Genomic DNA, 24153 nt, shown 5'->3' with positions numbered 1-24153 from the left:
CCCAAAGATTAGGGCGGAGTAGGCAGGCCCGCAGTGATTTGTGGGAGGAGCCGCACAGACTGTCATTCATAATCACTCCAAGCGATTTGCTTTGCTGCTCGGCACTACTCGGCTCCCCTAGGTTCAGCTCGGCTTTGTTCGACTACAGCTCTGGCTAAGCGCGCGCGAGTTCGGCGCACGCGCTCTCGACTCCTACCGCTCCTAGGGCCCAGCTGTATCTCGTGTTTTTACTTCCTTCTCCTTAGAGCTGTATCCGGGTCGTTTCTTTACCTATTGTCTCAGGCAGCAGCCCTCAGACTGTGAAAATTCTGGGTCTTTTGTTGTTTCTGATGCAGGCTAATAAAGTTTTTCATTTTTTTTCTTCCAGTTTTAACGGGGGAAATTAACACCCCAGGGCTGCTGGGTTAGCGGCGCTGTATGGGCCGGAGGGCACCTCTGGCCGGGGAGCGCCGTGGGAAGGGGCGCGAGCGGCAGGGGTGGTTCTTTGAGTATTCCGGGGGCGGAAGGGGATCTGAAGGGCTGCTTTTGTTGCGCCCCGGCCGGGTCGGCTGCATAGCCGATTTTAAATAGCATCCTTCGGACTTGCCTACGCGGCCCTACTCCCCGATTTCGGTGCTGCCTGGGCTCCCGCATTCTCTCCCTAGGTCTCCTCCAAACGATCACCTCACGGATTCCTTAGTAAGTGTTGCCCGAAGTCGAGGGGAGAGAGGTCCAGTACAGCCCTTCTCGATAACAGGAGGAGCCGATCGGGCGGGGGGCTTTGCAGGGCCCAGAGGTGGGCGGTCCCCATCCAGGGTTTGCGGGCATGAACCGGGCTTCTTTTATTCCCTGGGCTTTGCATTTTTCTGTTGACTCATAAAGATGTCTAAATGAACGATTGCGAGCAATTCGCAGAAACATTACAAGATGTGGAAATGAGAGAGCTTCGATTTTGGCCCATTTGGGTTAGCGTTAAGGAGTCCTGGTGGCGCAGTGATTAAAACGCTCGGCTACTAAGGACCGCAGTTTGGAACCCACCTGGCAGTTGGAACCCACTAGCTGCTCCCGGGAAGAAAGAGGTGGCAGTCTGCTTTTGGGTAAAGATTACAGCCTTGAATACCCCATTGGGGCAGTTCAATTCTCTATAGGGTTGCTATGAATCGACTGGATGACAACGGATTTTATATTTTTGGAGGGTGGAGTGGAGGTAGAGGGGGGGCTTTGCGTTGGCTACACTGCCGAGCTGGAGCTGGCCATAGAGCTTCGAGCCCATTTCGGATCTTTCACCCTAAACCTCCCCTCCTTTCCCCCAGATACCTTTCGCTGAGAACTGAAATAGACAAAAATTTCCTGCGCGGTGGCTTACCTTCCCTCAGCACCATGGTTCCCCCTGTGCTTGGTGTGATTATGAATGACAATGGTAATATTTTTCTCTTAACAGTGGATCGCAGCTCCAAGAGGAGGCAAGTGAAGCCATTGGCAGCTTCTCTGCTAGAAGCTCTCGATTATGATAGTTCAGATGACAGTGATTTTAAAGTTGGAGATGCTTCAGGTAAATGTTTCCTTCACTCTTCCTTTTTCCACCTTTCTGGAGCTGGCCTTATATCCAGACTTTTCTTATTTATTTTTTATGAATCTGTTTTGGTTAAATGTCAGTTTAAAGTTAAAGCACATAACTTCATTTATTTTGTCCATTTGATTTCCCACATTTCCCTAAGATCCTCTCACTAGATCCTGTCATTGCTTGTTTTTGTTGCTATTTATTCAGAGGCAATTAGCCAGCAGGGAAAGACTTATTCCAAAGATACAAAAACATTTTCTCTATTTCGTACCTTACAAATAAAAATATATATTAGTCCATATTTCATGGATAGAGAAAAAAGTCAAGGGATACTGGAAAGTAGAATGTAATCTGAAAGTAATGTAGGCCATCAACAGCCCATGAGCAGTATACCTCTCTTTTCAAATCACTCCCATTCCTGGGATTTTTGTTTTTTGTCTTTAACTGGAATAGCTTAAAGAAGTTGCATGGAGTTACTAAATAAATAAATCTAATTCATGTCTTTTAACTTGAAATTATTTTCACTGTTCAATCCCAAGAGGTTATAGATGTATTCATAAACTGAAACTACATTGACTATTGTGGTTGCATGATTTAGTTCATTCTCAGCAGTCAGAAGTTGATAATCAGAGGTTTAAGTACTTTTTAAACTTTGCTTCTTAGATTTTAAGTCCTTCTCCCATTTAGTCAAGGAGCCTTGGTGGTGCAGTGATTAAGTGCTTGGCTGCTAACCAAAAAGTCTACTTGCTCTGTAGTTCATTCTCTGATGTTTGGTAATTTATTAAGAAGGGAATAACAGAGATAGGAAAGCAGGTAAAATTTCAATCTTTCTTAGTTCTCTTGATAAAACTTCAACAGACAAGTGCATTCATTTTGGCTAGAATACAGTTTTTGGTTTATGGTAGAAGTTGCAAACTGAAATAATTAATAATTGGGTATCAGAAGGTATGAATTCTTTGGATACCATTTTGGGGAAAACTCCAAGGCTAATTTTCTTTTAAGTATTCTGTAATTATTTTTGTTACTAAAGCCTGAGTTTGAATTTGTAGCTAATACTTTTATTGAGATGAAGTGATTCACAGATTTCATTTTTCTTTACAAAGGATAAAACAATCCAGTGATACAAAGATAAACTACATTGTCTTACGGCATCAGGTTAAGTAGAGATTCTTGACCTTGTTAAAGCTAATCAGAATTGATGGGAACAATCTATAAGAACAAGTCGGATGAGTTTTGTTATGTTGATGATATTTTTTTAGTTAGACTTGGAATATTTTTAGGGATGGTGCATATACTTTCTGTCCCCTATTGCCATATTTAGTCTGCTGCACTAGGCCTTTGCCTCCTTGTCCTTGAGAGGGCTTTAATTTATAACTTTAGGTCATTGTACAGTATTTACTTATTTTAATTATTATCTATTACTTTATTTTAATCATCTGTATAGTTCTTTATGCATTAATGTAAATGAGAGTTTAGTAGAAAATTATTTCATTGAAAATGAGTCACATAAATGATACGTATTTTCTACTGTTGCTTCATAGGGTATTGATGTCCTCTGTTAACCTCAGATGTTGACTTGGACTAGATTACTAATGGATTCTGTTGAAATCTTTTCTCTACCTGGTAGTATATTTAGTTGGAATTTCCACAAAATAAGATATTAGATATGGTACTGATTTTCAAATATATGGAAATTGTGGAATTCTAAGTCTTTTTATGGCTAGATTAAACTGGAGATGGATAAATAGTAGCTAAACATTTATCCTCTAGAAATGACTTATTGGCTTTCGTAGAATTTAATGTCAAAATGGTTAGATTGGTTGGCTTCAATTTTTTTCTGTGTATCATCTGCTGCTAATCTTTATCTTGAAATTTGAAATTCTGTTTACAGAACTTATATTTCTATTTGACATAGAACTTGCTTTAATAGCAAATATAGAAAACACTGAAAGATTATATTAAACAGCCTTGCAGATAAACAATTTTAATCATATACTTTTCAGAGGATAAAATAGTGAAAAAAAACCAACATTGCTAGAAAATGACCTGCTAATGATATTGGCAAGTGATCATTAATAAACATAATGGAAGATTGTTGTTCTTGTTGTTAAGTGCCTTTGAGTCAATTCTGATTCATAGTGACCCTGTATAGGGTTTCTGAGGAGTGACTGGTGAGCTTGAACTGCGTACTTTGCAGTTCAAAGTGACTTTGCAGCCTAGCGCATTAGCCCACAGCGCCACACCAGGACTCCAATAGAGAATTAAGAAGCTGAAAATAACTAAACTTTATTCGTAAAGTGAAAGCGAGACTGAATTTCTCAACAAATAAATTTGAAAATTAATAAGTCCAGAAATGGGGTGTTGGTATGTTAGAATGTTTGTGATAACTACCAGCAGAGACAGAAATATTAGGTAGAACCATTTGAAGGTACCAGTTTTGTAGATCTAAAATAATAGAATATTGGCAATTTCATGTTTCATATTAGTTAAAGTGATTACATTTGCGATTTTGGCCTAGGGTTGGGGATAAAATAAGAGACTTATGTACATTTAATAGTCTGCTGTGTAAATTGAATGTTCTGTGAATCAGGCTGCTAATCTCACAGTCAGCAGTTCTAAACTATCAGCTGTTCTGCGGGAGAAAGATGAGACTCTGTTCTCATAAAGATTTACAGCCTCAAAAACCCTATGCAGGGTCGTTATGAGTTGGAACTGACTCCACGGCACATAGCAACAATAACAACATATGTATGCATGTATTACTTTTTATTAAACAAGATAAAATAGTATGCCTTGCCTTCCCACCCCTGCCCCACCAAAGGAAAAAGGTTAGCTTTAGACTTTGGCCACTGGTTAGTTTAGCTAGGCTACATTACCAGAAAATAATTTAACTAAAAGATGAGTGTGAGACTATGTTTTTTGTGTTTAATTTGACTTTGGATAAGTAGATCAAGATAAGTTCATTGACCATCTGTAGTTTTCCATGGCACTTTGCTCAGTGTCTTGGTGAATTTGTAAAGCAGTGATAATAATAGGATAATTAGATAAAATAAGGGCTAGATGGTACAAGGCAAAAGGTTGTTATATCACTTTGTTATATTACTTGTTTGGTTCATGTTTTTGAAAGGCGATGTAGCTACTTTGGATGTATCTAGAAAAATTTCATTGAGGAAATAAGAGATGAAATATAAACTGAAAGAGATACAACATTTAAATAAACAGCAATCTAGGTCAAGGAAACATTAAGTGTGCATGTGTTGTCAGGTGTCATCAAGTGGGTTTCATTTTGTAGGTACCCTGTTTAGACTTTCTGAGAAGGGTATGGTGGCTTTGAACCGCCGACCTTATAGTTAGCAATGTATTGCTTATCCTTCAGCTCTATACCTGGACTGTGGATATAGGGAAATGCATATATATTTATTTTGGGGTAAGAATTGAATAAAAGAATAAGTTGAATTCAAATTGAAGCCTTATTTATTAGACCAGGGTTTCTCAACATTGGCACAGTTGGCATTTTGTGTTGCATATTTCATTTGTTGGGGGCTGCTCTGTGCATTGTGTTTTGTTCAGCATTATTCCTATCCTCTAACTAGATGCCAATGGAGTCCTTGTGTGCCACTGTAGGATAAGCACTGGATGCTGACTGAAAGGTCAACAATTCAAACCTACCAGCCACTCCTCAGAAACCCTATAAAGGGTCGCTATGAGTGGAAACAACTTGATGGCACTGAACAACAACAAGGAATAGATACCAATAGCTGGAATTAGAGTCAGAAGTAGAGGATAAGTTGACGAGACTTATTGACTGGGTAGCTATTTTAAGAGATATATCGGATGAGTCAAAGATGGTCCTAAGGTGATAACTGAATTACCAGTAGACTGGTGATCTATATTATGTATTATATATATTTATAGTATTAATCTCTGTTGTACTGAATCAATGAACCCAGTATTTAAAGTTGATAAAATTATTGAAAATGATGATTCTTTATATTGCAAAGTTGACATAAAGCTCTGAATTAAATCATGTTATTTGATTATTGTTTAATATTTATGATGGACAAAACTGAAGCACGAATTATAATGGCAGTGATGGTTGATACTGATTAAATTTATTTCAGTTTTATTGATAAATTGTAAAGGGATTTTTGAAGGTGACTTTTTAAAAAAATTATATAATTAAATAGTTTTTCAATTGTGTGTAGTTGAAATAGCTATTGTTAGAGAAATTTTTATGTATTATATATTTGAGGAAGTTTTTGGCCTTTTATTTAACTCAGTGGGAAGGACAGATTTCAGTTAAAATTTTATTTTCATGTAAACAAGTTTATTGTAGGATTGAAATAACTGTGTTATGCTAAGATATCTTTAATTGAAGTGTGTGGCCTATTATTAGTCTGGTCTGTTCCCTTTTTTTTAAGGTGTAGGAGTGATGAATTTGGAACATGGCACAGAATCATCTATTGAGTTTGTAATAATAGGACATTTTTTCTTTGCAGGCTATAATATTAATTATGGACAGCCAAGGACCCTAAATTTTCTTATTGTCATTATTACCAAGTTGTGTTTGTAACTAAATATTGTTTATCTTTATCCTTCAAGTGCATGTGTACCAAAAAGAAGTGATGACTAAACAGATGAAGTATTTTTCAGAGATCAAAGACCGATAAGGTTTGATAGATTCCTGATACTTGCTGTTGGATACTGCTAATATAGTGTATTTGGAGAATGAAGGGTTGGGTAAGCTCCTAGGATTAGTAATTTGTGGGAAGATTTCACATTCTTCTATTAATAAGTAATAAATAGATAAAATTTTTGTTTTCTATTAAGACTGATTAAAGAGTATCGATTTATTTCCACTTTTAAAAATAATAAAATTAATTTACTAATAGGAACTGGCAGCGACAGCCCAACAAAATCACAAAAATCCCTGACATGCTGTAAAGCTATCCAAATCATAGCAAAGATGGATTTGGCCTCCATTCTGGTAACTACATTTCTGCCCCAGCTCACTTTTATGTCTACCATTAAACTTGTGTTGGCAAAAAAGATTTCTAGAAGATCAGTTAGGAAGTTTTGTTTTTACCCTCAATTCCTAATTCATTATAGCATTTCTTGTAATATGTTTGAACTTTATTTACTGAGTATGTGCAAGAGACCCTTCTTTACCTCAAGTACTTAGTATCTATTAAAATTGCTTAGTATTTACTAAAATTGGAGTTTCTTGATTATATAGTGTGCTTAACTGCTAACCAAAAGATTATAGGTTTGCGTCTACCCTGAGGTGCTTCAAAAGAAGAAGGGCGTGATTACCTGCTTCTAAAAGTCAGCCACTGAAAAACCACAGGGAGCACGCTGTGCTCAGACACACCGGGACTGTGTCATGAGTCAAGAGTTGTTAGGAATCACAGTTGATTTGATGGCAGCTGGTATAGCTTAAAATTATTTTTGTATGTAGATTTTTAAAAAACTTTTTATTGTGAATTCAACGAAGATTTACAGAGAAGAACATCAATTTTACATTAAACAAATCACATTTTGTTTCATCTCAGTGATTGCAGTCTCTCTGTGCAACAACAGTAATCCCACTTCTTCTCTGTGGTTCCTATTTCCATTCCACCCTTCTTCCTATCCTTTCTCAACTTTGTCCTTAAGTCAATGTTGCACTTTGGATCATGAAATGATTGATCATTCCATGGTGAACATACCTTACTAGTATTGTTCCCCTGTATACCTATCTAGTACTACTTGGCTGAAAATTGGGCCACGAGGGCAAGTTCTATTCTAGTACTGAAGTGTGGTCGAGGACTGTAGGCTTAGTTTCCTTCAGTTTCTTTCTAACCAATTAAGCCGGTTGTTGTTTTTTTTTTTTTAATTTTGAGTTTTGTGCCACATTTTCTACCAATCCATCTGGGTTCTTCCTAATGTGATCCCTTTAGAGCAGTTGGCAGTGGTAGCTGGACACCATCTATTTCTTCTGGTTTCAGAGTCATAGGACTGATATTCACCTGCTTCATTTTGTCTGTTGGGCTAGTTGATTGCAAGCATCTTCAGTTTTCATCACTCTTCTTTCTTTTGCACCTGGAAAGACGAACATATGTACCTTGGATGGCTGTTTATGAGCTTTTAGGATCCCAGATGCTACTCACCAGAGTAGGATGTAGAACATTGTCTTTGAGGACTGTGTTCTGCCAGTTGACCTTGGTGTCCCTTGAGACTGTGGTCCTGAGCTCCCAGGCCCATCAAACTCATTGAAATTTTCATCATTTTGCACTCTGTATGCTCCACTACTTTCATAGGTGGTATGTTTATAGCAAAGGTTGTTGTTAAGTGCTGTCAAGTCAGTTCCGACTCATAGCATAATTGTAGCTTGTTCCATTGTGAATAGTTTTAAAAAATTATAATTTTTTAATGATTTATTAGAGTTGTTGTACTGAAAAGAATGGAAGTCATCTGTTTGTGAGTGATATGGATTCATAATTTCTTTTTGAAATTTAAGAAGCTCCAAAATCCAAAAGTTTTCTTCCTACTTTTAGCGCTGTAGGATAATCACTAGATCACTAACCACAAGGTTTGCTGTTCAAACCTACCCTCTGGTCTTCAGAAACCCTGCACAGGGTTGGTATGAGTCAGAATTGACTCGACAACAGTTAACAACAACATACATTTTCTTTTTGGTGAAAATGTGTATAGCCCAAATATACCCCATTTCAACAACTGCTACATGTACAATTCAGTGACATTGATTACTTTTTTCAGGTTGTCTACTCTTCTCACTACCCTTTTCGAGATTATTTTACCTCCATTATGTTAAATTTATGACACTATAGGAAAAGCACTGGAACACAGTGTCAGTTTGAACCACAAGGTTGGCAGTTCAAACTCACCAGTCACTCCTTGGAAACCCTATACAGGGTTGCTTTGAGTTGGAACTGACTTGATGACAGTTAACAACAACAGCAACAATCTTAAGCTCACATAAAATCACTAAGATTCCCATCCAGTCTTTCAAGTTGGCACACATTCATTTGGCTGTCACTGTGGCTCTGTGGGTTAATGTGCTGGACTGCAAAGTTGGCTTGAACCACAAGGTCAGTGGTTCAAGCTCATCAGCTGCTCCTTGGAAACCATATACAGTGTCGCTATGGGTTGGAACTGACTCGAAGGCACTAAACAACAACAACAGTAGACATTTGGAGTCCTGGTATGGCTCTGTGGGGTAATGCACTGGACTGAAAGGTCAGTTTGAACTACAGGGTCTGAAGTTTAAATTCACCAGCCGCTGCTTGGAAACCCTGTAAGGGTCTCTCTGAATTCTAACTTGATGGCACTTAACAACCACAATAGACATTTAGAACCTTGGTGTGATGCTATAAGGTAAACACTGTACTGCTAACTGTAAGGTTGGTAGTTCAAACCCATCAGCTGCTTCCAGAAACCCTTTATGGGTTGCTATAAGTCAGAACTGACTTGATGGCACACAACAACAATAGGCATTTATTTTTAATATTTATTATTGTTTTAAAACATTTTATTGTTGAGTATATGTACAAGAAAACATATGCCAGTCCAACAGTTTCTACATGTAAAATTCATTGCTATTGGTCACATTCTTCAGATTATGTGAGCATTTTCCTTTTCTGAGTTGTTCCTTCTCCATTAACAAACTCACTGCAGCCTCCTATGTAATCTTTCAAGTTGCTGTTCTCAAATATTAAAGGAAAAATATTAATATTTTTACTCGTTAATCTAAACTATTGTTTGGTTTAAAGAAGACTTCTGGGGATACTTTGGTTTAGGCTTACGTTTGATCTCAGGACAATAGTTGTGAAGGTTTATCTAGCCTCCATGGCTCCAGTGGGTAAACATGAGTTCCAACTCACACACGCCACTGGAGGAAGATGTGGCAGCCTGCTTCTATAAACATGACAGCCTTGGAAACTGTATGGGACAATTCTGCTCTTTTTGTAGGGTTGCTGTGAGTCAGAATTGATGGCAGTGGGTTTTGATTTTTAATTTTAAGTAGAAATAATGTGTTTGAATATTAGAATAGTGCCATAGACCTCACTGGAGGTGTTATATGTTGTATAAACCACGTTAACCTTCCCAAATCTAAAAAATTCTGAATTCTGAATTACTTCTGGCTCGAAAAGCTTCAGCTTCGGGATTATGGATTTACATGATACTGCTCTCTGTGTGTTCTGTGTCAGGTTGTTTACAGGGAGCACTTTTTGCTTTTTTGTTTTTCCAGATTAGCTTTGAGTAAGCTATGGATGCCTGTGTAAATAACCATGAGATTAAAAATAATGATTTTATAGGACTAGGACATTAATTATCAACAACTTTTTTCTATCCAGTAGCTATTGTCTCTTATAGTTAATTATACACTAGTATGAATTAATGAAACTAAAATGTTGTGGAAATGAGTTGTTTACATTTTTATTATTACCTTTTCTCAATTATAGGTGCAATATTTTTGTTATCCTACAGATTTTGCTATTGGTGTTTGGCCAAGACTTGACGGTTTCCTCATCTTGTTCTCCTTTTTTTATCCCGTCCCCTGCTCCTCAATACTCTTCCCCCCAATAATCTACTATTTTAGATTTTTATTTGTTTGATTGGTAGCAAAGACGACTCTAAGGTTACTGGGAAATGTTGGCGTAAAGGGACTTGGCTGCCCTGGGCATGAATAGAAGCTTGTAGCCCTGCATAAGCTCTTTAATCTCCTCAACTATCTTTTACTTAGCTACTGCGACTGCTTATTTCCAAGATGGGTTTGTTTTAACATTTCATCAACTCATTCCATTAGTTGAGCTACTGATGGTACTGCCTAGAGTTTTTGGAAGTTTAGATAACTCTTAATTTTTTGCTATAGATAGTATCCTAAAAATTAGGAAAATTGATAAGTTTTCTTACAATTACCATTCTTGATGCCACTGTTGTCTCATTTTACCTCTACACTTGGTGTTCCTAACTCTCATGTGATATTTTAGGGATGTGGTAAAAGCTGACTGTCATAAATACCTTTGCTCATTTTTGTTTGGTGAAGAGTGAAATAAATGAAAGTTTTTTGGGGCCCAATTTTTCTTATTCTGGATGTGACTCTTTCAGTATTTGTTAAGTCCCAATAAGTTATCAAAGGATGATGTAAGGGAAGGAGAATTTGTTTTATATTATCACTAAGGTAAAAATAAGCATCTAATTTAAAATAGAAGCATGCTTACTTTTAGGAAAAACTAGTTGCCCCTAGGGTATCAAATATAAGTGTTAAGACACAACATGATGCTCTTTTTTTAAAAGCATATTTTGATTTAGGGTTATATATTCATCTTCATTATTGCTATATTGAACTAAAACCATTACACCAACTTCATTGATTTATTATTTAATCTGGTTGGGAATGTCTACCATTATTTGATCTAAATTTGTTTACATTATTTTACAAGTTATTCACAAATTTTGGTGGTTTCATTTGTGTCAGTGTGTTGTGTGTGTGTGTGTATGTATATACATATGTGTGGTTTTTTTTTCTCATATTTTCAACAGATTCTGAAGGGAGTGGTAATGGAAGTGAAGATCCCTCAAAGGACAGTGGAGAAGGCTCCTGTAGTGATTCTGAAGAAAATATTTTAGAGGAAGAATTGAATGAAGATATTAAAGTAAAAGAAGAGCAAATAAAAAACTCTGTGGAGGAAGAAATACTGTCATCAGAAAAAGAGTTAATTAAAATGGAAAAAAAAGAGGAAGAAGAGAGTGGCGAAAAACCTAGAAAGAAAAAGGAGAAAGAGAAGGAGAAGGAAAAAGAAAAGGAGAAAGAAAAGGAAAAAGAAAAAGCAACAGTCTGTGATAACGTGGCAGCTTCTGCAGCTGCCACCACACCAGCCACGAGTCCTCATGCTGTTAATACATCTCCGTCTGTCCCCAATACAACAAACACTACAGAGGAGCAAGTTAGTGAGCCAAAAAAATGGAACCTTCGTCGAAACCGACCACTGTTGGATTTTGTGTCTATGGAAGAGCTAAATGACATGGATGACTATGATAGTGAGGATGACAATGATTGGCGACCTACTGTAGCAAAGAGAAAGGGAAGATCTGCCTCACAGAAAGAGGGAAGTGATGGAGACAATGATGATGATGAAGATGAAGGAAGTGGGAGTGATGAGGATGAGAATGATGAAGGCAATGATGAAGATCATAGCAGCCCTGCCAGTGAAGGGATTTGCAAGAAGAAGAAGAGTAAAGTTCTTAGCAGAAACAGTGCTGATGATGAAGAACTGACCAATGATAGCCTGACACTTTCTCAAAGCAAGAGTAATGAGGTAGATCAACCCAATTTTTATGATATCTGTCTTGTCTGGGGAAAAGGGAATTCTTCTCTAAATTACTCTACTAGTTATATTATCTGGCTTCCTTGAAATTCTGTTTGTAGACAGCCTTGGGAATGAATGAGAGCCCTAACTGTAACATTTAGTCATTTGGCCAGCAAGCCTTTATTGAGCATCTACTATTTATCACCGTTCTCAAGGAGCTCGCAATCACCGTCCTCAAGGAGCTCACAGTCTAGAGAGAGAGAAATTAGAGAAATGTTTTATAGTCATAGGCATGGAAAATGATAGAATTTTCCATTTCCCTTTTCATACTCATCCCATTGTTCATAGGACTGCTGAATGGTGCTGAGTGGATTATTAAAACAAAAACAACATTTTTTTCAACTTAATCCGGTTTAATCCACATAAAAATTCAGCCTGAGTATAAGTTAGAGTAGAGCAACAATTTGACTAATTCGTCTCTCAAACTTTTAGAGATTTAATTTAGACCTCCTTACTAGTTTGTGGTACCTATCATCTGAATAGTCACAGAATCTTTGTTTTATATATATGTGGAAGTAAATATGATCTATATATTTGTATATAGTTACTAAATTTGTTTCTATAAAGAAATGAAAAGGCAAACTTTTTTTTTTGATTACCTTAATACTACAGTAATGGCTCAGTTCTTCCATTTGAAGTACTACTACTGAAATTTAGATTTATCCCTTGGGCCCAGAGATGCAGCATTCAAGACTCTTCACTCAAACATACTTGTGTCTCTTTGTCTGTGTGTTTATGTATGTTTTTCTTCAAACGAAAGACTGAGTTGTCATCTTACATGTAGATGTAGCTGTTACATCACATGTAGAGCTATAATATAGTCCGACATTTCTGTTAATGTGTTTAAAGTCATTTAAATCACTCTTTTACTAAACGCTTGTTCCTTGTTTATTTCTTCATTTCATTGAAGTAGTTAAACTATTAGATTTTCTTTTCTCTGCTTTATTTGTTTCTTCACAATTTTCTGTTTAAAAGTTTTACATAGGAGTAATTATGTATTGTAATGAAATTTCATTAAAATTTTTTGAAATTTTCTTACCACAACAATGTATAACAGAGTATGAGGGGTTGAATATCAGTAGAGATGAAACAGCAGTGTCCAATTTTAGAATATAAAATCATCAGCTAACTTCTAAGTTGTCCACTTTCATCTTTAGAATATTCCCTACCTCCAATGCCAACCTAATTTGTATTCCAAATGGTCATTTGGAATATAGCAGAGTATTTATAATGATGTAACATGGGTCTAGAGAAACAATTTAGGGAAAAAGAAGTATTGGAAATCTAATAGTGTATGCTTAATTTAGGCATGTGGAGGCCTGGTGTGGCGCTGTGGGTTAATGGGCCAGACTGCAAAGCCGTTTGAACTGCAAGGTTGGCGGTTCAAGCTCACTAGCTGCTCCTCGGAAACTATACAAGGTCGCTATGGGTCGGAGTCGACTCTACGGCACTTAACAACAACAACAATTTAGGCATGTATTCAATTCATTTTGTAGTTCTCAGCACTCATTCTATATCTGCTGAATAAAATTACCTTTAGCAGTGTCACTTTCTTAGTTCATTTTTATTAGCCTGGTATTCACAGAAAATAGGCTAATAGAGGTAGTGTTAATTAGATTTATGCCAAGTTGCAGGGAATATACCTGCGTATTGTTAGAAATTTATAAGTTGTCCATTTGTTAATGTTAATTCATAACATTGTTTAAGAGGATGCAGACTACCTTTATGGTACATTGAAGACCACATGGGCTTTAGTTTTTTACTACTAGAATGGAGTTTGTTAAATAATGGCGCCTTCTATAGGTTATTAGTCCCCGATTTTGTTACAGGAATGAGATTCCAAAGCATTTCTTGGATTAAGTGTCCTTATAAAGTTGTCAAGAAGTTTTTTGTGTTGCTGTTGTTGTTTTCTTAAGTGCCATCCAGTTGGTTCTGACTCATATCGACCCTATATAGGATTTTCAAGGAGTGACTAGTGAGTTTGAACTGCCGTCTTTGAGGTTCAAAGCGACCTTGAGGTCGAGTGCTTATTCTGTGGCCCCACACCAGGATATTAGCTGTATTAAGTTCCTTTGTGCTAGTTTATGTTCATTTTCCTTTTGCTCTGCCTTGATAAGATATGTACAAGAGCTAATTTTCCTCAGAATTGATAGCATTTTTCCAAAGATTTTATTATTCAAATGCTGATAACTTTTTGATAATTCGAATTCTACCTAAATTGTGTTTCTTAATGCTAGATTTTAAACTTTAAAAAGAAAGTAATACATTGAGATTATTTATCTTGTACCTCTGAGTTTTTCTGTTTACAATATATGGATAGAAAAAGATAGAAAAAGATGACTAAAGTTATTTCTTGTTTGTGGCCAAAATGTGTGCCTTAACTTTTGAATTATATTGGGTACTGATACCTTGCCAGGTATCTTTAAGATAGTAAGTATATACTTGAATATTTTTATTTTTTTTCTGCATTTACACTAAGTTTTCAAAAACCACTCTTTAGTAGCTGTAGCAGAAAATGTGATTCTAGAAATATATAACAGAATTATAGTTTATGTATAAAAAGGCAAAATTTCTGGCAACTGTGTGAAGAATATTTGTAGGGATATAAGTTTGGGCACCATTAGTAGGTTAATGATGCCTATAAACTTTCATAATTAATATAGTTCACAGAGGTATTTGCCTTATTTTGAGTAAGAGTGGGTTCTTTTGTAATTATTACTCTTAATGATCTTCCTAAGCCCTGAAATACTCTAGAGCAGTGGTTCTGAAAATTTTGATCACAGAACTTAAGAAAAATATTGAGTTTCTACTTATTCTTTCATGTGGGTTATATCTATTGATATTTGCCATTTCAGAAGTTAAAACTCAGAAATTTCAAAATAAAACTATAGAAGTACACCAGTCATCAGATCCATGATGTAGGTTTTGGAAAACTCAACTGTAGAACCATAAGAGAAGGAGAGTGATAAAGCAAATCCCATTTTGATATTGTTATAGTAGCAATTGTTGTTGTCAAATGCCATTGAGTTAGTTCCTCCTCATAGTGGCCATGAGCAGCTGGTAGGTTTGAACCACTGACCCTGTAGTTAGCAGTCCAGTGGTTATATTGAACCACAGCACTCCCGTTACAGTCATAGTAGCTATTGTTGATTAGTGTCATCGAGTTGCCTCTGATTTATATTGACCTTATGAATGGTTTCTGAAGAGCAGCTGGTGAGCTTGAACTCCCGACCTTGCGTTTCAAACTGACTACGCAGTCCAGCCCATTAACCCACAGCACCATGTTGTTGTTGTTGTTATTGTCAGGTGCCATCGAGTCGGAATCGACTCATAGCGACCCCATGCACAGCAGAACGAAACAATGTTCGTTCCTGGGCCAACCTCACTACCGCTGCCTCACTTGAGTCCATCAATGATGCCACCTGGCTGATCCATCTCGTTGGGGGTCTTCCTCTTTTACTCTGACCCTCCACCCTACCCAGCATGACATCCTTCTCCAGCGATTGTTTCCTCCGGGCAATATGTCCAAAGTAGGAGAGACGAAGCTTAGCCATCCTGGCCTCCAAGGAGCACTCTGGCTGCACTTCTTCCAAAACAGATTTATTAAGTGCCGTCAAGTAGATTCTGACTCATAGTGACTCTGTATAGGGTTTCTGAGGAGCAGCTGGTTGGTTTGAAATGCTGAACTACAGTACCACACTAGGAGTCCCATTTTTGTTAGTAAGTTGTTGTTGTGATGTGCCGTGGAGTCAGTTCTGACTTATAGCGACCCTGCACAGGGTTTCTGAGGCTGTAAATCTTTGCGGGAGCAGAAAGCCTCATCTTTCTCCGACGGAACAGCTGGTAGTTTCAAACTGCTGACCCTGAGGTTTGCAGCCCGATTAGTAACTGCTACATTACCAGAGCTCCTTAACTTAAAATTAGTTAGTAAATAGTATTGTAAAAATAGACTTGACCTTGTGGGTTTTCTGGGCTATACTGAGAATTGTTGTTTTAGAATTCGATATTTAATAACTTTCGTTTCCTGCAAATGGACATCTGCTTTTGTCAGTGGCTTTCTGTCATTAAACATTTTCAGTTCAGTTTGAGTAATCACCTTAGAGAATATAGTTATATTTTTTTTGGCCTTTTATTTTGAAGGTTTTGCTAAAGTTATCTTGCCATTTAGTCTTCTGAGATAAATTTTTTTGGGGATGGTTGTGTTGTTTTTCAAAGAATGATTCTCATTTTCAAGAACTAGAAACTACAAATTTCAATTAGAATCAATATATGACAAAATAAACTCAATAGAAATGATGATAGCTATTTTTTGTTTTTGTCACTCTGTAGAAGAAAGAAAAGCTGCTATTTTCTCTGTCAGTTTGGAATCTTTTGGAGTACTGTTTTTATGCATGCATCCTTACATTCTTTACTTAATGGAAAAAAATTTTTTTTAAGTAAAACATTTTATGTTAAATATGGTGCCATATTATGAAATGACTGTTGCCAACCAATTTTTGCTAATTGAAATATAGCAATTTTTCCAAAGTTTAAAACTAGCTACCTTTGTTTGGGACCTCTGACTTACTAATCAATTGCTTTTTATACATTTAAAAATAAGTTATAAAAATATCATCTCTATAACATTGTGGAAAAATTACTTGAGATTTTTAAGAATTCACCCACTTTTAAAAGCTGAAAGAAAAAAGTATTGACTGAACTTCTTATACTCATTTTTTCTCATTTTCAGAGTCATAAGAGTTTTAATTCTAGCTTTATATAATATCTTCTGGAATTTTTTCTTGCTAGACACACATGTGACTTAGAATTTAGCCTGTTGTGTATATCAATTATATGGAGCCCTGATGTGGTGCTGTAGGATAAGCACTGGACTGACTCGTCGGTTTGAACCGCATGGTCAGTGGTTCAAACTCACCAGCTGCTCCTCGGAAGTCCTATGCAGGGTCGCTATGAGCAGGAACTGACACAATGGCACTTAACAACAACAACAACATATCAATTAAAACCCTTTATTAAACATATGATAAGGCCATGAAGAACATTGTTCAATATTATCATACTGTTATTTAGGGAGTAAATTTTAAATCCCAAGGGAGAAAACTAATTTAAGTAGTCACTAATTTATTACTATAGTGCCATATATACTCTTATAATTACATTAGATTTTATATAATTATTCTGTGAAAAATAAAGTTATTTTCTAGGTGGATGTTCTTTTGCCATTCAGAACCTGTTCTCTTAATTTTTACTTTGATCTTAAAACCATATTTTAAAATTTAATGTTTACTTGAGTATTTTCTCCTGAAACTTCAAAGATGATATAAATCCTTAGAATCAGGATAGCAGAAAGTGATCTTCAGTTGACTTTCATTTTCTGATGACAACTGTACTTAAACCCATGTTTGTTCTACTTCAGAGAATTTAGAGTATACATTTTAAAGAGGATATGTTATTTAGATAGTTCCATTGAAATATTATTGTCTGAGAAAAGTTGTCTACCTGGTAAGAGTTTCAAATGATGAGATCTTAGGACCGGAAATACCAATTAATTTATTTTCTGCCTCTATTTGGTAATGTTATATAGAGAAAATGGTATGAAGATGTATATATTTTTTTTCTGAGAAAATAATATGGAAAAATAGGAAAATAGTATAGTTAGAGGTAACCATTAGTTTTTAATTTTTCTCACTGGCAAAAATTTGGTTTCCCATGTGGGTGAACCTTTTTGAAAAGGCTAATTAGAATTTCTACAGAAAAATGTTGGCAGACCTCATAAACCTGAGCGGTTTAATCATGAAACAAATTATTTGCTAGGTCTCCTTTTATATTATTTTTTAAAAAACCTAGATAGATATTATTTATAAGGAAAAGTCTTTAGGGACTTAATGGGAAAACTATTGAAAGTAGCACTACTCATTGAGGCTAATAACTTTGGGATGGGTTCTAAGTATAGTTTTGTGGTCTGCTCATGTTTCTCTTCTTGCTTCACCTGCATGAAGTGCAGAGGAAGGAGATAAAACGAACATTTACTTATTATCTAGTATGTGCCAAGAGCATTCTTTCCATACATTTTATAATGTTAATTCTCATAAAACTTCATGAGGTAGGTATTATTTTTATCATCCCAATTTTACAGATGAGAATGCTGCAGCTTCCGGTTCAATAGTAATTGAGAATTTGGAATGAAACCCAAGAATGCTTGACTTAAGTCAAATGCTATTACAATTGAATGATTACTAATGCTATGAAAATCAAATAATTTTGTCTAGCTTACTGTACAATAAAGTTATATAAACCCCATGAGTTTTCATTTTAGGATGTTCTCAACTTTACTTGCTAGCTAAGTCCAAAGCCCTAAACTCTTTTTTGCTTGGTTTTAAAACAAAGAGTAAAATATAAAACTTAAAAGTACTAGAATTCTCAAGAGAAATAACATTGCCTCATTGTTGACTTTGCATTCCTTTCTGATTTGTCTTACAAATCAGCTGCAATTTTAAATGTATTTTAAAGAAAATGTATTAAAATAATTTGATTAATTCTGACATTTAACTGTCATTCAAATGTCATTTATAAATCTCTCTCAAATGATGACTAAATGTTACTTTTAGATATTTGCTGAGTTAAGAAATATAAAAAATATTAACATGAAAATATTTTCTGAATGTATAGTATAGAATTAATTTATTAGCTTTGTTTCTGAATATTGTTAGATTCTTAAATGAAAATATATAAACCCAAGTACCATCTTTTTTCATATGTAATGTGAAGCCCAATTTATTAAATATGGCAAGAATCATTATTTATTAGAAGTATAAATCTATAATGCAGGAAGCTTAAATGAAAAGAAGCAAATTTTTCTTAGAACTTTTTAATATTTGTCTACTAATACATCTTTATACTTTATATTATAATGAGCTAGATGTTTTTATTGTCATTTTTGATATTTCTTGACGTAAATCTGGCAGTTTTGCCAAATATAGTAAGCCCTTTGACTCTTCTAAAAAACCAGTCAATCTGGATCATTTCTTTGGATCGTTTTCTCTACCTTTCTACACAGGTATTCTTAAGTAGGTTTGCATGGATCTATTATTCAGTAATTTAATACCATGGAATTTCTGACTTCCTACCACTTTAAGCTTTTAAACTGTGCCACCCCATATATACCAGCTTACATGTTACCTTGGAATTGATTTCTTCCTGTTTTGTTCTTGTGTGTCTTGTCTACCCTCATCAGGATTATAAGCTCTGAAAGGACAAGGACGATGTTCTTTACATATATAGGCTTAATCCACATATATAGGCTTAGTAGTTACTTAATTGGGCTAATTTTTCCCTTCTCCTAATTTTAAGGAGTAAGATCATAATTCAGAATGACAAAACAGTTGGAATTGTTGATTATATGCTTTCCTGATCATTTACTAGAAAATAGAGAAGATGGGACTTGTGAAGACTTAAACAATTTAGGTGACGGTGCTTTGAGGGTCCTTGCAAAGCAGTCTATATCTTAAATATTGTACATTTTAAATTTATTAAAAGAACAGAGACTGTTGTATGATTTTAGAAATTCTTAGTATTTTAAATAAAGTAGGAATTTATATAAATTATTTCCTAATTTAAATATGTTATTTTCTGATAATACTTTCATATTTTCATATTAGGACTCGCTGATTCTTGAGAAGAGTCAAAACTGGAGTTCTCAAAAAATGGACCATATTCTGATTTGCTGTGTTTGCCTTGGAGATAATAGTGAAGATGCTGATGAAATAATTCAGTGTGACAATTGTGGCATAACAGTTCATGAAGGTAATTTTACTTTGGTTTGCGTTTTTTTAAATAAATGATTGATAGTGTTTTAAAATAAATAATTTTACATTCGTACTATTCTAATGTTTTTCTATGATGTTTCATAGTGTTGTAATTGAAATAATATATACTGAATCCTCAGTTTCTGATGGGTGTTTTTTAGATGATTTTAATGTAAACGTTTAAAAGTAATTAAAATGTAGATAGATTGAAAGCACAGTATGTTTTTAAAGGCCAGTGTTATAAAACTGATATTTGCTGTTGTTGTTGTTAAGTTCTTGATATTGCTGTTGTTATTGCTTATTGCTAAGTTCTGTCAAGTAGATTCTGTCTCAGAGTGACCCTGGACAGGGTTTTAGAGGAGTAGCTGGTGGGTTTGAACTGCAACCCTCATGATTCAAAGTCCAGTGTGTATCCTACAGTGCCATACCAGGAGTCCATTTTGGTATTATTTGTGGTTAATTTCTAAATGAAATTTAGAAGTCAGTATAAGTCTAGTGTGTTCTCTAAGTACAGTAGAATGTATTAATATAAAATTTACATTCCAGGTCTATTGTTATGATTTCTTCTTTCATAGTTACAATTTTTAATTTGCACATAGAATTTTTAGAGCTCATATTTTAAAATTAAAACAGAATCCTCTGTGATATTAAAATAATTTTATTTTTACTGCTTATCCTTTTTGGACTTTTTTGTTATATGACTTTTTTGTATTTTTACTTAAATTTATTCTGATATAATTTCCAATGTAACACTGTGACCAATGAAATTTATTTCAGAAATACAAGGATGGTTCTAGATTTGGAATTTTGTTAACGACTTATTATTTCAGTAATTCCCTGGTAATATTTAAGTAACTCATAAATAAAACAGCATTAGAAGAAAACTACTTGAATAGGAAAAAAACTATTCATATAAATTTAGCCAAAAATCTTATAAAGAAATGCTAGAAACATTTCCATCAAAATGAGGTCCAAGGCATGGATAGTGGATGTTTCCATTATTTACCACGGTTTTGGAGCCATTAGATAGTAAAAAGGAAAAAAATGTGGCATAACTCGTGTAAGTATTAGAAAAGAATGAGAGTCATCTTTTGACTTATATGACTTTAAAATTTAAAAATCCAAGTATGAAATTTTGAAAAGATGCATAGATCATTGATTGATATATAAAATGGAATTCAAGAATGTATTCTGATAAAGATATAATACAATTCTAGTTTTGAAAGAAATGCTCAAGACCTATTTGAATCAAACTAAATCTTATTAAAAGTTATATAATAAGATCTGGACATATGAAAGATAGAACATTTTTGTATAAAAGATTTAATATCATGAAATACTTTTATTTATTTTTAACTTATTAATAATGAATTGAGTGAAGGTTTACAGAGCAGGTCAGTTTTACATTCAACAAATCATAATGCTTTGTTTCATTTCCTTTGTAATCCCCTCAGTGTACTATCATTTTTCCTACTTTCCCCCATGAACTTGTTTTCATTTCTCCTTCTTTCTTCATCCTTCTGAATTTTGTTCTTAGGTAGATGCTATCCTTTTGATCGTGATAGGTGGGTGACCATTCTATGATGTATGTACCTCACTAGTGTTGTTGTCCCCTGTCTAGTGCTTTGCTGAAAACTGAGCCATGAAAGTGAGTTCAGTTCCAGACCTAAAGGGTGACCAAGGGTCATAGTCTCTGGGGGGATTTTTTCTTGTATTTGTCTGACCAGTAAACCTGGTCTTTTTTATGATCTTGAGTTTTGGTCTACATGCTCTTCTACCGTATCTAAGACCTTCTAATGTGATAGCTATTAGAACAGTTTGTATTGGTAGCCAGACACTAGTTCTTCAGATTTCAGGGATGAAATACATTTTTAAATGTGTGATTATTATGAATGTATCTTGATATTTTAAAATAAGCTTGAGGAATATTAGGTTTAATTTAATTGCTTTGATTTTTATATTGATGTGTCTTTTATGCTGAAAATCTTGAGTGCTAATATCAATGTAATTACTTTTTTCCTTTATCCATATATATTTTATATGACTATATGAAATAATGGGGAGTCATGGTATGGTGCTGGGTTGCAAAGTTGGTTTGAATTACAAGGTTGGTGGTGATTCAAGTTCACCAGCTGCTCCTTGGAAACCCTATATAGGGTTGCTATGTGTTGGAACCGACTCGACAGCACTTAACAACAACAAAACATAAGAAATAATACATAGTGGTGCTGTGGGTTAATGTGCCAGACTGCAAAGCTGTTTGAACTGCAAGGTCGGCAGTTTAAGCTCACCAGCTGCTCCTCGGAAACCCTATACAAGGTCACTATGGGTTGGAACCTACTCGACGGCACTTAACAACAACATATAATATGGTTCAGAATTAAATGCCATTATTACCAACAATTTGGAGGAGAATACTGAAAGTGCCATGGACTGCCAAAAGAACCAATAGATCTGTTTTGGAAGAAGTGCAGCCAGAGTGCTCCTTGGAGGCCAGGATGGCTAAGCTTCATCTCTCCTACTTTGGACATATCGTCTGGAGGAAACAATCGCTGGAGAAGGATGTCATGCTGGGTAGGGTGGAGGGTCAGAGTAAAAGAGGAAGACCCCCAACGAGATGGATCAGCCAGGTGGCATCATTGATGGACTCAAGTGTGGCAGCGGTAGTGAGGTTGGCCCAGGAACGAACATTGTTTCGTTCTGCTGTGCATGGGGTCGCTATGAGTCGGTTCCGACTCGATGGCACCTGACAACAACAACATTACCAACAATATTTTTACTGAAAATATATGTAAATATTTTTGGATTTTTTATCATTAACCCAGTCACTACTGCTGTTTTGATTCCGAGTTTTGATGATCCTCTAGAACAGAGTGGAACTTCTCCAGAGGGTTTCCAATGCTGTAAATCTGTAAGGAAGCAGACTGCTTCATATTTCTCTTATGGAGTGGCTGGTGGGTTCTAACTATTGACCTTTTGGCTAGCAGATCAGTGCTTAACCCACTGCACTACCAGGGGCACTAAATAATGGAAAATTAAATTCATTGAGTTTTTTGTTTTAAACCAGGATTTTATTTTTCTCATGGGAGAAAACTATATGCATATATAAACTGGGAGGTAAATGGTAAATTTTTGTTGTTTAATTAAGGAGCTCTGGTACTTTTGTTGTTGTTGTTATGTGCCATCGAGTCGGTTCCGACCCATAGCGACCCTGTATACTGTAGTGGTTATGAATCAGGCTGTGAACCTCAAGGTTAGCAGTTTGAAACTGCCAGCTGTTCCGCAGGAGAAAGATGAGGCTTTCTGCTCCTGTAAAGATTTACAGCCTCGGAAACCCTGTGCAGGGTCGCTATGAGCTGGATCCGACTCCACAGCACATCACCACTACCACCAATTATGGAGAACTGTGGGTAAGGGCATGGGAAAGAACATGTAGTTTCAAGTAATTTTGAGTATCTAAGAGTTAAAATATTTTCTACTTGTACTTCCTTTTAGATTAAAAACAGAAAGAGCTAGAATAAATATTTAAAAAAAAAACCCACTCCTTAACTTATGCTTAAGATCCAATGACCAGGTCATTATGTGAAAATTGGTACAAAGAGGGAGGATGACTACATCAGATCACAGAGTGGACCATGACTACCTTCTTGCATAACTGCCAAAGTATATCATTACATAAGTATCATATTTCATTTTTACATAGCTACCAAATTACTTCATTATATAACTGTCAGATTATAACATCACTGACAAACCTGAGAATTATGGCCCAACCAGGTTTTAACCATAACACCCATCATTACTCTGACCTTGTACTTTGGCTTTCGTTACTGCCAGACTTATGTTCTTAAAACGTAAAATAGTCAGAAGAGTAGGTTTTTTACTGTTGTGAATGAAGACTGTCATATAATAAGATAGTCAATAATTGAACAGAAGATGTTCTTTCTACTATTGTGAATGAAGAATGTCATATAGTAAGATAGTCAGGAATTGAATACTAAATGTACTTTTTACTATTGTGAATATAGAATGTCATATAATGAATGTCATGTAATGTCAATAAGTGAAGAGTAGGTTGGTTAAATAATTTTATTTAAAAGTTGTATTTATGTTTATGTTACACATTAATTTTTAAGCCTTCTGTGATGCTGATTACCATCACATATTTCATTGAAACAGTATACAACTTGGGATACTCTGAAGGAGACATAAAAACTGTGAATTAATATAACTAATTCCTTAAGCATTTAAAATATTTTAAAAAATTTTGTTGCCTTAGTGGCCTGGTGGTACAAACAGGATCATGATGACTTCAAAATAGTATGTCTATATCATTGCCCTCACCTCCCTTCCTGGTATTAATACCTTGTTCCTAAATTGTTTTGGAAGTTTGCTGGACTTGTGGAGCCTCTGGAGTTAGTTTTCCTTTAACCAA

At 35.4% G+C, this 24153-nt stretch overlaps 1 protein-coding gene across 2 annotated transcripts in view; it reads left to right on the top strand.

The window, feature by feature from the left end:
* The first annotated feature begins 249 nt into the window (after nt 1–249).
* Nucleotides 250–24153, top strand: part of PHF14 (PHD finger protein 14) — a 210522-nt gene continuing 186618 nt past the window's right edge. Inside the window, exons 1-4 of one of the 2 annotated variants that reach the window (XM_006834248.1) lie at nt 278–678; nt 1421–1531; nt 11087–11862; nt 19572–19716. In XM_006834248.1, the coding sequence (XP_006834311.1) occupies nt 678; nt 1421–1531; nt 11087–11862; nt 19572–19716 (1033 nt within the window). In that variant the 5' untranslated portion in view covers nt 278–677. Of the gene's footprint in view, nt 679–1420; nt 1532–11086; nt 11863–19571; nt 19717–24153 lie in introns of both variants that reach the window. The other variant, XM_006834249.1, reaches the window with a different exon arrangement.

Source organism: Chrysochloris asiatica, unplaced genomic scaffold, assembly GCF_000296735.1.
Source record: "Chrysochloris asiatica unplaced genomic scaffold, ChrAsi1.0 scaffold00010, whole genome shotgun sequence".
In the NCBI taxonomy this organism is placed as follows: domain Eukaryota; kingdom Metazoa; phylum Chordata; class Mammalia; order Afrosoricida; family Chrysochloridae; genus Chrysochloris; species Chrysochloris asiatica.
This window is presented reverse-complemented; position numbering and strand designations above follow the sequence as displayed.